Genomic DNA, 14,532 nt, shown 5'->3' with positions numbered 1-14,532 from the left:
TCTTTTTCATGTGACAAGTGAACAGGGCCAGGCTCAGAGCAGTTTGCCTGAAGTGAACAGCTACAAGGAGGAGAAGTAAGCCTTACTACAGAGACCTGAGTCTCCAGTACCCCTCTCCTAAATAATTTGCCTCTTCTGTATCATGTTCTTCATAGAAGTTGTTCTAAGGAGGGTTTATAAATACTCCTATGAAACAGTGAATTTTTATTGTCATTTCTAAGATCAGGAAACAGAGGCTCTGAGACCTAAATGAGCCTCTCATTTAGCAGATGTCAAAGTCAGGCCTGAGACTTGGGGATGACTGCTCGAAGAGTCCATCTACATCTTGCATCTCTGTCCTGCCTGACAGGCTACAGATTCTTTCTCAAAGGATCAGGCATTATTAACTCAATAGGTACAACTCCACACAGGATTCAGCCAGGTTCCATGACACTCAAGGCTGACAAGCAACACTGAGACTTGTGCCTGCAAAAGGTTTTTCACTTCTGAAGAGCTCAACCTGTAACCATATGCTACCTCTATGCACTGGGAAGTCTTGATCATAAGTCATGTAAGGCAGAAAAGCCAGGCATGTTGGCTCACACCTGTAATCCTAGCTACTTGGGAGGTATAGATCAGTTTAAGGCAATTATTTAGGGCAATTTTCAAGAACCCATCTCAACAAGCCAGATGTGGTGATACATGATTATAATCCCAGCTAGGAAAGAGGCAAAAAGTATAGGCTCTAGAGTTTAGACTCTATCTGAAATAACTAAAGTAGAAAAGGTGGGGGGTGGGGGAGGTGAATGAAGGTGTGGCTCAAGTGGTAGAGCTTCTATGTAACAATTGAAAAGCCCAGAGTTCAAATCCCAGTACCACTAGCAAAAAGGAAGAAGAGAATGGAGAGGGAAAGGAGAGGGAGGGGGAAAAGAAGGGGAAAGAGTGGAGGGGGAGGGGAAGGAAAGGAAAGGAGAGAGGGGAAGGGGAAGGGAGAGGAGAAGGAGGAGAGGAATGAGGGCAGAGAAAAGAAAAAAGAACTAAGCTGAGAGCTATCTTATCACATGGAACTTACTTACACACACACACACACACACACACACACACACACACACACACACACACACACACACACACACACACACACACACACACACACACACACACACACACACACACACACACACACACACACACACACACACACACACACACACACACACACACACACCCTAAAGAATGTCTGGGGGTAGAAAGTAGACATCAGTGTGGGTTTGAAGATTTCCTCTGTGAATCCAATATATACGTAGCCCAATTTGGGAGCAGAGCTGCAATCTTCCCTTCCCGGCCGCCTGGCAGAGCAGATAGAAAGTCACCCCTGGCTACTCCTAGTTACACTGCAGGAGTGGAGATCACCTTTGAAAAAGGAAAACAGATACTGACAGAGTTACTCCCACTCCTGACCACAAACAAAGTGAGCTCCTTTTCACTCTCTTCCCTAGCAAACTAGAATTAGTTCTGCCCTAAGCAACTGGTCCTTGATGAGATTAACTTTTCAAAAAAGATACCCAGGGGCTGGGAAGGTGACTCAGTGGTAGAGTGCTTGCCTTGCATGCCTAAGGCCCTGGGTTCGATTCCTCAGCACCACATAAACAAAAAGAAAAAAAGCAGGAAGTGGCGCTGTGACTCAAGTGGTAGAGCGCTAGCCTTGAGCTGAAGAGCTGAGGGACAGTGCCCAGGCCCAGAGTTCAGAGTTCAGGCCCCACAACCGGACCCAAAAAAAAAAAAAAACCAGATCTGGTTCATATCCCAAGTATAATAGAAAAATCATGGACATGAACACTTAGAAGAAAAACCTTTTCATATACTATGTTGATAGCACTACTAGGTCATTTATACCATTAGGAGACAAAGTACAACCAGAGTTTCCTAGGCATTCAAGGAAGATATTTTATTTCCAAAAATAGCACCGTTTCACTTTGACAACCCTTGAAGACCTCAGAAAGGAATCCAAACCATAGACCCACAGGTGACATATCCCACTGAACCATATGAAATTTCTGGTTTGAGGACCCAAAACAATTTCACATTGTCCAGCCTATCTATAAGGTGATGCAGAGTCTTCATTGAACTAAAACTGGCATTCAATCTTTCAAAAATTAAGCTCTGTCTGAGAACTACAAACATGGCATCATACGCAGCTCAGGTAATGGCAAAGCTTCCTACGAATGGCCTCTCCCCCATTTGCTGGGAAGAGTCCCAGGATATGCATTATATGCATCTATAACTATCAGGACATGAATTTATATGTATCCATAAATATCAGGACATGCATTTATATGCATCCATAACTACTGGGATATGCATTTTCCTAAAACAGATGGACGATGCCTTGTGAAGAGAAGCTGAAAGAGAAGACAGTCCCTCTGGCACAACCAACCCTTGGAAGTAACTCTAGACAGTGAAGACCAGTGGTTTCATGGAGGACAAGAAATCTGGCCAAACTAGGTTCTGCAAGGACTCTCTGGCTCCATATAAAGCAGCAGCAGAGATTCATGCCAGCCAGCTGAGGGACTGCTCTGGCTCCAACTGGCATTCTGAGCAAGCCAACCCATCACCATTAGCAAAATCTACCCCACAGAAGCCAGTCCAATGGGAAACCACCCTGAACCCAACATCAGGAAATCTACAACTGATTAGGCCCGTGAGGAAAACCCCACTGTGGGCATGTAACACAAAGCAGATGCCAAGACTGAGCCCATTGTGGAGACTCATCCTGCCTACCCCCCACACACAGACCTTAAGCACACAACTTCAGCTCCTCACATGCCCAGCCAAGGCTGGGGCTAGCAACAGGAGGCCCTTGCCCATGAGTACCTGAGAGGAGGGGGCCTCATATCTCTTTAGCCTAGTCTCAATGTGACTAAAGCCACCATCGTCACCCAGCATATAGTATCCAGACTCCCCCAACCCCACCCCATGCTCAGGCCCAGAAAGGAACTCCTTGAAGCCGGGAAAGTCCCAATTAGGAAGGACAAGGAGATCACTGGAACCGCCAGGATGGTGACAGCAACTCTGTTGGCAAGGGTACTGGAGATCCCCAGACACAATTTCCTAAAAGAAATGAGCACAATGGCCACGCTACTCTTACCCTGAGGAACTTGTACTCTCCGCCAACTCATTGGGTTCACTGGAAAACTATCCAGAGCCCAGAGATGACCCAGAGATCTGAGGAATTTTAACAAACCACCGTTAGAGCCACCTTGCCAAAGAAAAGGCTGAGCTCACAAAAATTTCTCTTTAAATCAGGTGTGGCAGCACACACCTGAAATCCCAGCACTCAGGAGGCTGAGGCATGAGGATTACAAGCTCAAAGCTAGCCTAGGCTCTATAGCAAGTATAGCAAGATCCTGACTCAAAAATATTTTTTTTCCTTATTTAGTCCTCAGAAAATCAGTCATGAGATGGAAATGTAAACTGGTACAACTGCTGAGGAAAATAGTATGGCAGTACCTCATAAACTGAAAATCAAAGCTACCTCAAGATCCAACAATCCTACTTCTGGGTATGTGAACAAAGCAAATGGATTCCAGGTTTCAAAAGACACCTATACAGCCATCATCATAGCAGCAGCTGCCCCAACAGCCCAGAGATGGAGAAAAACCAAATAATAATGATTAATTAATAAGTAAGAGTTGGCATGTCCACACAAGGGAATATCAGGCAGCTTTGAAGGAAATTCAGTTGTGACCCAGACTACAATCTGGACAAACCTTGAAGATTGCTACAGAAACTAAAGGACCAACTCTGTGTAATTCCACTTACATGTTCCATCTACTGCATTCAAATTCATAGGCAGGAAGTAGAATGGCAGTAGCTAAGGATGATGGGAAAGCAGACCTATTGTTGATGGAGACAAATAGGCCATCTGGGAAAATGGAAAGCTCTGGAGATGGATGGTGGCAATGGTGGTACAACAATGTGAATACAAATAATGTCTCTGAGCTGCATACATGCTAAACAATAAAACAGCCAGGTGTAATGGCTCATGTCTATATCCTTAGCTAATTGGCTGGCAGAGACTGAGCAACCAGTCTGGGCAAAAAAAACAATTGTGAGACTCCATTTGAACAATGAGTAGTTGTAGTAGTGTACCCTTGTCATCTCAGCAATGCAGTGAAGCACCAATAGAAGGACTGCAGCCCAGGCCAACCCAGAGGTAAAGAAAAACCTTGTCAATAACCACTGTACCCAAGGCTAGCAGAATGGCTAAACTGGTAGAGCATGTGCTTAGCAAGTTCTGAAATCAAATCCTAATACCACACAAAAATAATAACAATTACTACTAATAATACTAACATGGTAATGTGTTACACATATTTTACCATCATTTAAAAAAGTTAGTGATAGGTAACTTTACCCAGGTTGTAAAGGTAAGTAAGTAGCAGGTCATTTTTACGTATGATACATCCTACAAGGTTGTTCAGTATCACTAACTGCAGAAATAAGCTTAGCAGTCACACCATTTACAACACACAACCCAATTTCTTCCAGAACTAGGGATGCACAGCAGACCTGAATATGAACTTCCAATGTTCCCAGCAGGACCTCGTGGGGCAACAGCTCTCCCATGAGGTAGATGTGTCCTATTTCTTTATCTTGGCAAAGTTACAGATACAAAGCAGGCAAGGGTAAAGTCGTCTTTCTCACATTTCTACAATTTCAGGTTAAATCTATAGTTTGACCCATGCAATTCCTGACTTTATAGAAACAATTCTTCTTGGATAACCAAGCAAGCAAATTAATACCTTTGGGAGATGTTTACATTCAGGCTAGCAAATCTGCCAGGCTAGATCAGCTTTCCCTAAGGCTACTTCCAAAGCATTAGTGGAAAGAGGAAGAAAAACAGGTGGACAACAACTCACCTGTGTAAGAGCACCTCACACCTGACCCCAGGGAGTCTGGTGTCCTCACGGTGTGTAAGTGAAAGCTCCTATGTGTTTGGGAGTTGAAGCATGATCTACAAAGAGGAAAATGGAGCCAATCTATAGAGAAACCTGAGTAGCCTCCATGGTAGAAGGGAGTGCCACAAGCTAATGATGGTAACCACGGCAATGGTGATGCTGAAGCCCTCTTGATTAGAATTGACGCAGTTACCTTTTCCATGCCACAGATGAGGAAATATACCCACCATAGGTTAGAAGATGACAGGTCCCCAGGACTCACAACCCCATGATTAATAAGACCACTCAAGCAGAACCGGGGGAGAGGGTCTTGCATTTGGCCAAGAAAATGGCTCATTAGAACAGAAGCTCCAAGCCAGGTGCCAGTGGCTCATGCTTGTAATCCTAGCTATTCAGGAGGTGGAGATGTGAGGATCATAGCTCAAAGCCAGCCCAGGCAGGAAAGTCTGTGAGACTCTTATCCTCAACCATCAGAACACCAGAAGTGGCACTGTGGCTCAAGTGATAGAGTGCTTACATTGATCTGAAGAGCTGAGGGGCAGCACCGAGGCCCAGAGTTCAAGCCCCAAAACTGACAAAAAATAAATAAAAAGAACAAAAGCTCCAGATAAATCAAAAAGAAGGGAAACAGGAACTATGTTAAACTATTTGACTTTATCTTTCAATAGTGATGTTAAAGACTGGAAAGTAGGCTAGGTACTAGAGGCCCATGCTTGCAATCCTAGCTACTCAGGAGGCTTCTATCTGAGAGTGGCAGTTTGAAGCCAGGCCAGACAGGAAAGTCATGAGACTCTTATCTCCAATTAACCACCAAAAAGCCAGAAGTGGAGTTATGGCTCAAATGGTAGGGTGCTAGCCTATAGCAAAAAAAAAGCTCAGCAGTCACACTCAGGCCCTGAGTTCAAGTCCAAGGACCAACACAAAACATAAAAATAAAAAATAAGAATTAGATCAGGTATTGTGCCTAAAGCCTGTAATCCTAGCTACTCAAATGGTTAATATCTGAGGATCCTGGTTTAAAGTTAACCTAAAAGAAATAGTACATGAGACTCTTACCTCCAATTAGCCACTAAAAACAACCAGAAGTGGAGCTCAAAAGGTAGACTCTTGATGAAAAAGGGTAAGGAATAGTGCCCAGGCCCTTAGTTCAAACCCCAGTACCAACCCATACACACACGCGCGTGCACGCGCACGCGCGCACGCACACACACGCGCACACACACACACACACACACACACACACACACACACACACACACACACACACACACACACACCAGAGCACAATCTATATTTTTTAAAGGCTTGATGCAAACAAGCAAGCTCCTCTAGTATAATTTAAGTGATTTATATGATTTTTTAATATACACAATTATTTCCCCTTAAAGCTCTAACACTTCTGGTGAAATCCATACTTCCTGCTGGTGGTCACTTACCTTCCGGTAAATCATATGGCACATGGCTACCCTGAGCCTCATCCCGGCACACTGAACGTGATAGAAGTACAGGTGGTGCAGAATGGCCAATATTAACGTGCACACAGTCAGTACAGTGGCATAACCATAAGCCATATGCAAAGCCACAGTGTTGTTAGGATCATAGTCTTCAAAATAATTAATAACTTTCCCCAAAAATATAGGCTGGATGACTTTGGTGCCTTCCTAAAAGAAAAAGAAAACACTTTTATTAGCAACAGAACCTTGTACCAAGTCTTTTAAGTCAGAGATTTGCTTTTAGAAACACATTAAAAGGCTTTACAAAAGTGAAACATTCACCATGATTAACCTAAAGATAAAAATACAACACAGAACTGTTTGTCTTCATAAAGACAGCAAGTTGACAGTGTGAGTCTGAAATCCAAACTGTAAGCTCAAAGTTTAGTACTCTGCTTTGTCCAGGAAGATGCTCACTCAGTGTCATATCTGTGCTTCAAAACACATTTGGCAAGCTGCCAAATAATTCTTGGCTGAAGATGAATAAGGAACAGCAAAAAAAAAAGTGGCCAAAAAGGAAAAGCATAAGGAATTTGTATCAGTATCATGCATCAGTATGGTTAATCTTCCATTTCCTCTAAATTTTCAATACCACATCACAGAGCAAAGGGAAAGAAAAGTGCTTCAGAAATGGCCTGCTCCTACCACCTCCTCCCATTTGAGCTACCCTTACACTGAAACTAGAAAAGATAACCTTCTACAGCTTTCCCAGCATTAAAGACCACGTATCAGCAGATCCACACGTAGGTTTAGCTTTTGTTGAAAGTACTGAAAAGAAGCCAGGTTTGTAAGATACCCAAGGCTCCCAGTCCCAGCTACTGAAGGAGCTTTAGTATGTTTATTCCCTAGAACCCGAGATGTGCCCAGCATTACCGCCATCTTCAGGCAGTCGGGAGGCAAGAGTTAAACACTAGCCAGGATACAGTGGCTCATGCCTATAATCCTAGCTACTCAGGAGGCTGAGAACTAAAGGACAGCAATTCAAGGCCAGCCTGGGCAGAAAAGTTTGTGAGACCTTATCTCAAAAATAATCAGCAAAAAAAAACAGAACTGAAGGTATGGCTCAGGTGGTAGAGAACTGGCCTAGCAAATGTGAGGTCCTGAGTTCAAACCTCAGCACCACCAAAAAGAAACAAAAAAGAAACACAAGTCTAGACAAAAGATCATGTCTTGTCATGAGTGGTTCTCAATCAGTCTTAAATTCTAGGTGCTGGCTTTAAAGAAATATTAATAACCAGTTGGGGGAGATACAGAGAAACACAGTTCAAAGCCAACCTGGATTAAAAGAAAAGAGGCATAATAATCCATCTCCTCTTAACTAGCAAAAGCTAGGCTGGAGATGTGGTTCCAGAGGTAGTAAGCTGGCATAGCAAGTGAGCCAAAGTGACTAAGAAAAAGATGTGAGCCAAGTGAATAGAAGGCCCTGAGTTCAAATACTTATACCAGGGGAAAGGAATGAGAGAAAGAGGAAGGGAAAGAGAAAGAGAAGGAATGAAAGAAGGAAGGGAAGAAGGGAAGGAAGGAAGGAAGGAAGGAAGGAAGGAAGGAAGGAAGGAAGGAAGGAAGGAAGGAAGGAGGGAAGGAGGGAGGGAGGAAGAAAGAAAGGAAGGATTTCCTATAGCAATGAACTTTAATGCACTGAGTTTACTTCCTGAACAAGACATAAGGAAAACCATTTTCCTCCCCACAACTAAAGCAAAGAAACATCGAGCAGTGCTTTTGCTTGGTACAAAGTAGACAAAGGAAATTTCCGAGACTTGCTCCGAGGGCACTCCCTCCATACCTTCTTCCTCCCTTCCAGCCCTCCACCAGGGATTTCCCTTTAAGGAAAAACCAATACTTTCTGCAAAACCAAGTCACCAAAGTGAACACATCAGCCCTGAATGTCATTTCCTCCTCCTCAAAGGACAAAACAAGCAGGGCACTGGTGACTCAAATCTGTAAACTTAGCTACTCAGAAGTCTGAGATCTGAGGACCGTGGTTCAAAGTCAGCCAAAAAGCTGGAAGTAGAGCTATGGCTCAAGTGGTAGAACACTAACCTTGAGCAGAAAAAGCTCAGTGTCAATACCCACGCCTCACCCCCACCCCCCGGCTGAGTTCAAGCCCCAGGACCAGAAAGGAAAAAAAGAAGTGTGTGTGTGTGTGTGTGTGTGTGTGTGTGTGTGTGTGTGTGTGTGTGTGTGTGTGTGTGTGTGTGTGTGTGTGTGTGTGTGTGTGTGTGTGTGTGTGTGTGTGTGTGTGTAAAAAACATCCAAGGTTTGGAACTCTTTCAAGAACCTGACTTTGAACAGTTTTCCTTATCCTTATAAGCATGCAAAACACCTGACAGGTTTATTTAGGATAGCTGTTTCCTATGGATCTGAAGTAAGGTAGCCACCCACCAGAGGGAGACAGGGTAAATGGAACGAGGGAGGGCAAGGTAATACTCATTTTCTTCCAAACTATCTGGTTAGGATTTTTACAGAAGATGTCCTAGGCCTTCAAATGAGCCATATCATGCATACTTTCTGACCTGCTGTGTGTGCGCACACACACACACACACACACACACACACACACACACACACACACACACACACACACACACACACACACACACACACACACACACACACACACACACAGCCTCAGCTGCCACACTGTCTCCCATGAGGTCTTGGAAGTTTCTGTCCACTACACAGAAAGAAGCAAACACTATTAGAGGAGTAAGGGACAAGCTGGCCGGCCATGGAGGGTACAGAGGCTGCCTCATTCCCAGCATGCCCCCTCCCAGCTCCAAGGCACAGGGAGATCATGACCACACAGACTGCAGTTTGCTGAGATCAATCTCTAGAGTCCACCCAATGACAAGGAACGCACTCTGTACACATGGGCAGCCCCAGCCCAGGGGAGGCCACAAGCAGCCCCGCTCAGCAGCATGCAAGCCTGGGCCTTCCACCAGAATCCCTGAGGTCATTCCTGCCAATCCAAACTCGCCTGAAACTTCTCAGGGACTCTGGGAGTTGTGGCGACCTGGTGCCTAATCCTCCTAACACAGGCAGGGTTCAAAGAAAGAATCATGACAGATGTAACACATACAGCCAGTTGGTGCTACCCTGGTGCCTTCACTGGGAAACAGCATTTCCCAACCCAATCAAGCAGGCAGGCTTGAAGCAGTAGCTTCAGTTTATGGTCCCTACCTTCTTCCTTTCCACAGACCTGTCTATCCCTGATCCTACCCCCTATAAATAGTAAGAAATAAACAACTGGAAAGAAATGTCCCTTGGGTGGGAGGGGGGGCGAATTTAAGTTGCTGTAATCACTATGGAAGCCTGTTTGGAGATTCCTCAAAAAAAAAAAAAAAAGAAGAAAAGAATCACAGAACTACCCTATGATCTGGTAATATGGTCAGGATACAGTAAAGACACTTGTACACCACGTTCATTGCTGTGCTATTCATCACAAGCCAAGGAATGGCTCAAGAAAATGTGAAACATAATGTATAATGGAATTTTACTCAATCATTAGGAAGAATGATATTATGTCCTTTGAGGGAAATGGGGAGACCTGGGAAAAAATTACATTAAATAATCTAAGTCAGGCTCAGAGAGACAAAGCATGCATGTTTTCTCTCATATGTGGAAGTTAGATCTAAATTATAAATGCATGTATATATATATATATATATATATATACACAAACATATACAGGGTCATAGGTATATGCAGGGTCGTGTGCAAAAACACACAATATATTAACTGAAGTATATGCAGGGGATGATTCTAATGGTGTGAATCCTTTGAACAGCTAACTTACAGTTCCACAGAATGAATACCAGGAAGCTGGAATGTGTAGATTAGGAAAGGGTGAAGTCTAGGGGAGGGAACAGATGAATGGGGAGAGGAAGGGTGGGGGAATACAGTCATAATACTCAATGTATGTATGTGAAGATGGAGTGGGGGAGGGGTACTCACAGACATGGGAGAATGGCGATCTGTTAATGACATGTTACATTGAGACTCCTTTGTACAACTACTTAAGGATAATCAAAATATATATAAAATAATTTGAAAAGGGGCTGGGAAGGTGGTTCAGTGGTAGAGCGCTTGCCTTACATGCATGAGGCCCTGGGTTTGATTTCTCAGCACCACATAAGCAGAAAAAGCTGGAAGTGGTGCTGTGGCTCAAGTGGTAGAGCGCTAGCCTTGAGCTGAAGAGCTGAGGGACAGCGCCCAGGCCCAGAGTTCAGGCCCCACAACTGGCAAATAATAATAATAATAATAACAATAACAATAATAATAATAATAATTTTAAAAAAGAAACACAACCAACTAAATTTAAACTTTCTGATCAAAAGCTGCATAATCCTCTATCTTGGATACCTATCTGTAACCCACAAAAAACCTGCCACAAACCAATTAAGAACACTGCTTGATTCCTCCACAACCATTGTCAAGTATGAGCTTCAAAGCTTCTTTAGAGTCCAATGTGACCCCTCAACACCTCACATGCAAGATTCTGCCGGAGTCTCCAAGTGCTTGAAGGCAGTATTTCTCAATGGAGCCTTCGGTACTCAGCCTCCATAAACACCCACCCTGCAGTCCTCTTTGTAGAGAAACTTGTTACAGGGCTTGACAGGTCAGGGAGGCCTCACACTGGTCCAGAACAGAAGACTTCCCTTGCTCAATCCACCATCCCTGACTGGTGAGGAGGAAAAGAAAACACAGGACATAGAAGCTCGCTCTTTAGAAAGGAACAACCAGGTGATGGAGGTGAGTGTGGAGGGTCCAGAGACAAGGAGGGATAATGAGATGAACTGGGAGAACGCATCAGCACTTCAGGTGACTACACGTGAGCATCGCCAGACACCTGCAGAAGCCACTGCCCACCTGATTCAGACTTCACTGATGGGATGAGGCTAGCGTCCTCCTCCTTGGAATGTTCTGGAGGAGAGAAACCAACCCTAGCTAAGTAGCACTCTCCTCCTGTCCTGCTCCATTCCTATGTCTGAATTTGAAGGGGTTAGAGATGGCTTACAAAAGTACAAAGGGATTTTAAGCAGGGCTGTTGTCATAAATCATTCATAAAAATAACAGAATCCTGAAACAAAGACCTACCCTTCTGCACAACAGGAAAGAAAAATTCAGTGATCAGAAAAGACCATAATGTAGCTGGGCATGGTGATACACACCTGCAATCCTAGCACATGAGAGGCTGAGGCAGTAAGACATAGTAAGTTCAACATCTACAAAAATAAAAAAAGAGCCACCCCCATATTATAAAATGAAAGAGTGAATTATAGTTTACTTTTGAAATTACTTATTTAAGGAGAGAGGGAACAGAGTAGAAAAGACCAAGACAACTGCCTTCTTCAAAAAATAACCTCTTGGATAAGTTTCAATTTGGAAGCATGAAATTATACAGATTTATAAAAAGTAAGTGAATTTCTAAAAAAGAACAATTCCTAAAACTTGAGAGTAAAATAAATCACATGTGTCTAAATATATGCCCATCCAACTGTTGGCTCAACTCTACAAAAAATATAATAAAATGATTGAAAGTGGTCTTTAAACAAAATATTATCTTAAGTACTATATGAACTTCAAAAAAATTATATTTCACAAATCATATTATGGATGATAGTGTCAATACAGTATAATGCATCAAATGAGTATTTCTATCAATAAGATCAAGAATGGTCATTAGGAACAGGGGGGAAAAAAAGGTAGAATAATAAAGAGATTATGTAAAAATATTAGCATCCTGAATCTGACTTAGAAATGCTCACAGGAGCTCATGATGTTTATCTTGAAAATACACACTCTAGCTTTGCCCAATGAAAATCCAATTTAGCAGTGATGGCCAACTCCAGTACCCATTCCACAGCTCAGACTGGCCTCCAACTGCGAGTCCTCCTGTCCCAGCCTCCCATGTGCCACCATGCCCACCTACAGTCTCTAATACCATCTCTATCCATAAAGGGGGCAGAACAGCTTGGAAAAATGGCTATTTCCACAGCTGTTGGAAATGTATGGGAAATACCTTCTCACACTAGAAAACAAGAAACAAACTCTACTAGAACATGAGCAAAAGACTCAGGATCCAACCCAAACAAGATCTCAAAAGCACATCAGAAATCTTTAGATCCTGAGCTCATAGTGGTGCTCACCAAAATAAACCATGAAGACAACAACAGAACACTCATCAACCCCACAGCAGAATGTTAGAAAACGGGTCACTAGTATTTTACACTTTTTTGTTGCTGTTGTTGTTTATCCTTAAAAAAAGAAATCAACTCAATTATAACTTTTCCCTGAATTTGCTATCCCTATTGGACTATTGGACTCTCGGAGCTGTTGGACTGTTGGAGCTACACCTATTGGATCCACTGGAGTGTCCAAAAAGCTGATAATAACATGGAAATATTTGAATTTTTAAAAGGAAGAGGAAAATCACTGGAAAAATCTCCATTTTCTCCATATTCAATTAATGGATCTTAAGCAGTGACCATAAATAGCTCCCAATGTCACACAGACAAAAGACAGCCACATGTTTACCTATGAGTAACGATGTCAAAGCAGATTCAACTCTGAATCAGATAACGCTTCTCGATCTACCCACTCCTGGTACCAGAGGACCACGTCAGATGACATGGAAGGGGAGATGCAAACGTCCAAATCCATAATGTGGGAAATTTAACAAGACAAGCAATTCAGTGTCTTCAATTATAATTAATAACAATAATTAATGATAATATAGAAAAGAAACCAAAATAGCCCTTGTCAAACAAATGTACCTCGTGGGGATACTGATTCAAAACATAGGAAAAATAAGACAGCAATAGGGAAAGTTGGTTAATTAATTTTTGTGCCAGTACTGGGACTTGAATTCAGTGGCTGGCTTTTTACTCTTAACCTTTTTCCCAAGGCTATTTCTCTACCACTAGATGCACAGCTTCACTTCCTGCTTTTTGATGGTTAACTAGAGATAGGAATCTCATGGACTTCTTCCTGCTTTTTGGTGGTTAACTAGAGATAGGAATCTCATGGACTTTCTTGCCTGGGCTGACTTTGAATTGTGATCCTCAGATTGCAGCCTCTGGAGTAGTTAGGATTATAGGTGTGAGCTACTGGTACCTGGCTGATTAATTCTTAACAACCAGAGACCATAGGTGTGTTCCTATAGTCCCAGCTACTCAGAAAGCTAATATTGGAAGATTGCTTGAGTCCTAAAGTTCTAAACAAGCCTGTACAATAAAGCAAGACCTTGTCTCTAAAAATAAGTAAATAAATACATAAATAACAAATAAATCAAATGTAGGGGTTTTTTTTTAAAAAAAGAGAATTAAACACTGGTTAGATAAGTCATCACATATTTTGGTAAAGTTTAAGTATCAGTTAACATGCATACATTACACTTGTTTACATTTGTATTAGGTAGGCTCTGTTATGCATATCTTTTTTTAGCAGTGCTGTGTATTAAACCTTAGGGCCTGCACATGCCGGAAAAGAGCTCTAGCACTGAGCAGATCCAGTCTTAAGAAGAATCTCCACCTTTTAGAGGCAGATACTGAAACACTCCTAGATAAGAGATCACAAGGCCTGGGAATGGCTTTCAAGATTGAGAAAGCAGGGCTTCAGATGGCCCAAGTCTGGTCATGTGTCTGTAATTTGTGCAGCTGGCTAGGGGCATCTTAGGCTTGGTACCCTTTCTACCTTTCTATTTGGAAATCGACTTTAAAACCTAAGAAAGAAAATAACCACACCAGGTGTAGTTGGGGTATACAGCTCAACAAGGAACTCGGTTTTGCTTTGAAATTTGGGGCTGCCACTTACAAGCAACCTGACCCTGTGTGTCACGTTTTCTCCTGAGCCTCAATGGGTATAGCCGTGGAAATCTGCCCTGCATATACCTCAGAGGAGTTGTGGGACAACCAAATGAGCTACACCAGAGCATGGGACCCCCACATAGAATGCAGAAGCAGCCCAGATTGCTTTTGTTATGGAAAAGCCCTAGGAAGCAGAGGGTGGAGCTGGGTGGCATTGAATACCATAAAAATTATACAAGGAAACCAAAGTCCTAGGAAAATATCTATTGTGTGTGTGTGTGTGTGTGTGTG

At 42.9% G+C, this 14,532-nt stretch overlaps 1 protein-coding gene across 1 annotated transcript in view; it reads right to left on the bottom strand.

Moving 5' to 3' along the window:
* Positions 1–14,532, bottom strand: part of Abcc4 (ATP binding cassette subfamily C member 4 (PEL blood group)) — a 221,304-nt gene that overhangs the window by 163,948 nt on the left and 42,824 nt on the right. Inside the window, exon 4 of the mRNA XM_070002734.1 lies at positions 6,377–6,601. Coding sequence (XP_069858835.1) covers positions 6,377–6,601 — 225 coding nt within the window. The remainder of the gene's footprint in view (positions 1–6,376; positions 6,602–14,532) is intronic.

The sequence above is a fragment of the Dipodomys merriami genome, unplaced genomic scaffold, assembly GCF_024711535.1.
Source record: "Dipodomys merriami isolate MVZ:Mamm:240054 unplaced genomic scaffold, mDipMer1.0.p SCAF_6, whole genome shotgun sequence".
NCBI lineage: Eukaryota > Metazoa > Chordata > Mammalia > Rodentia > Heteromyidae > Dipodomys > Dipodomys merriami.
This window is presented reverse-complemented; position numbering and strand designations above follow the sequence as displayed.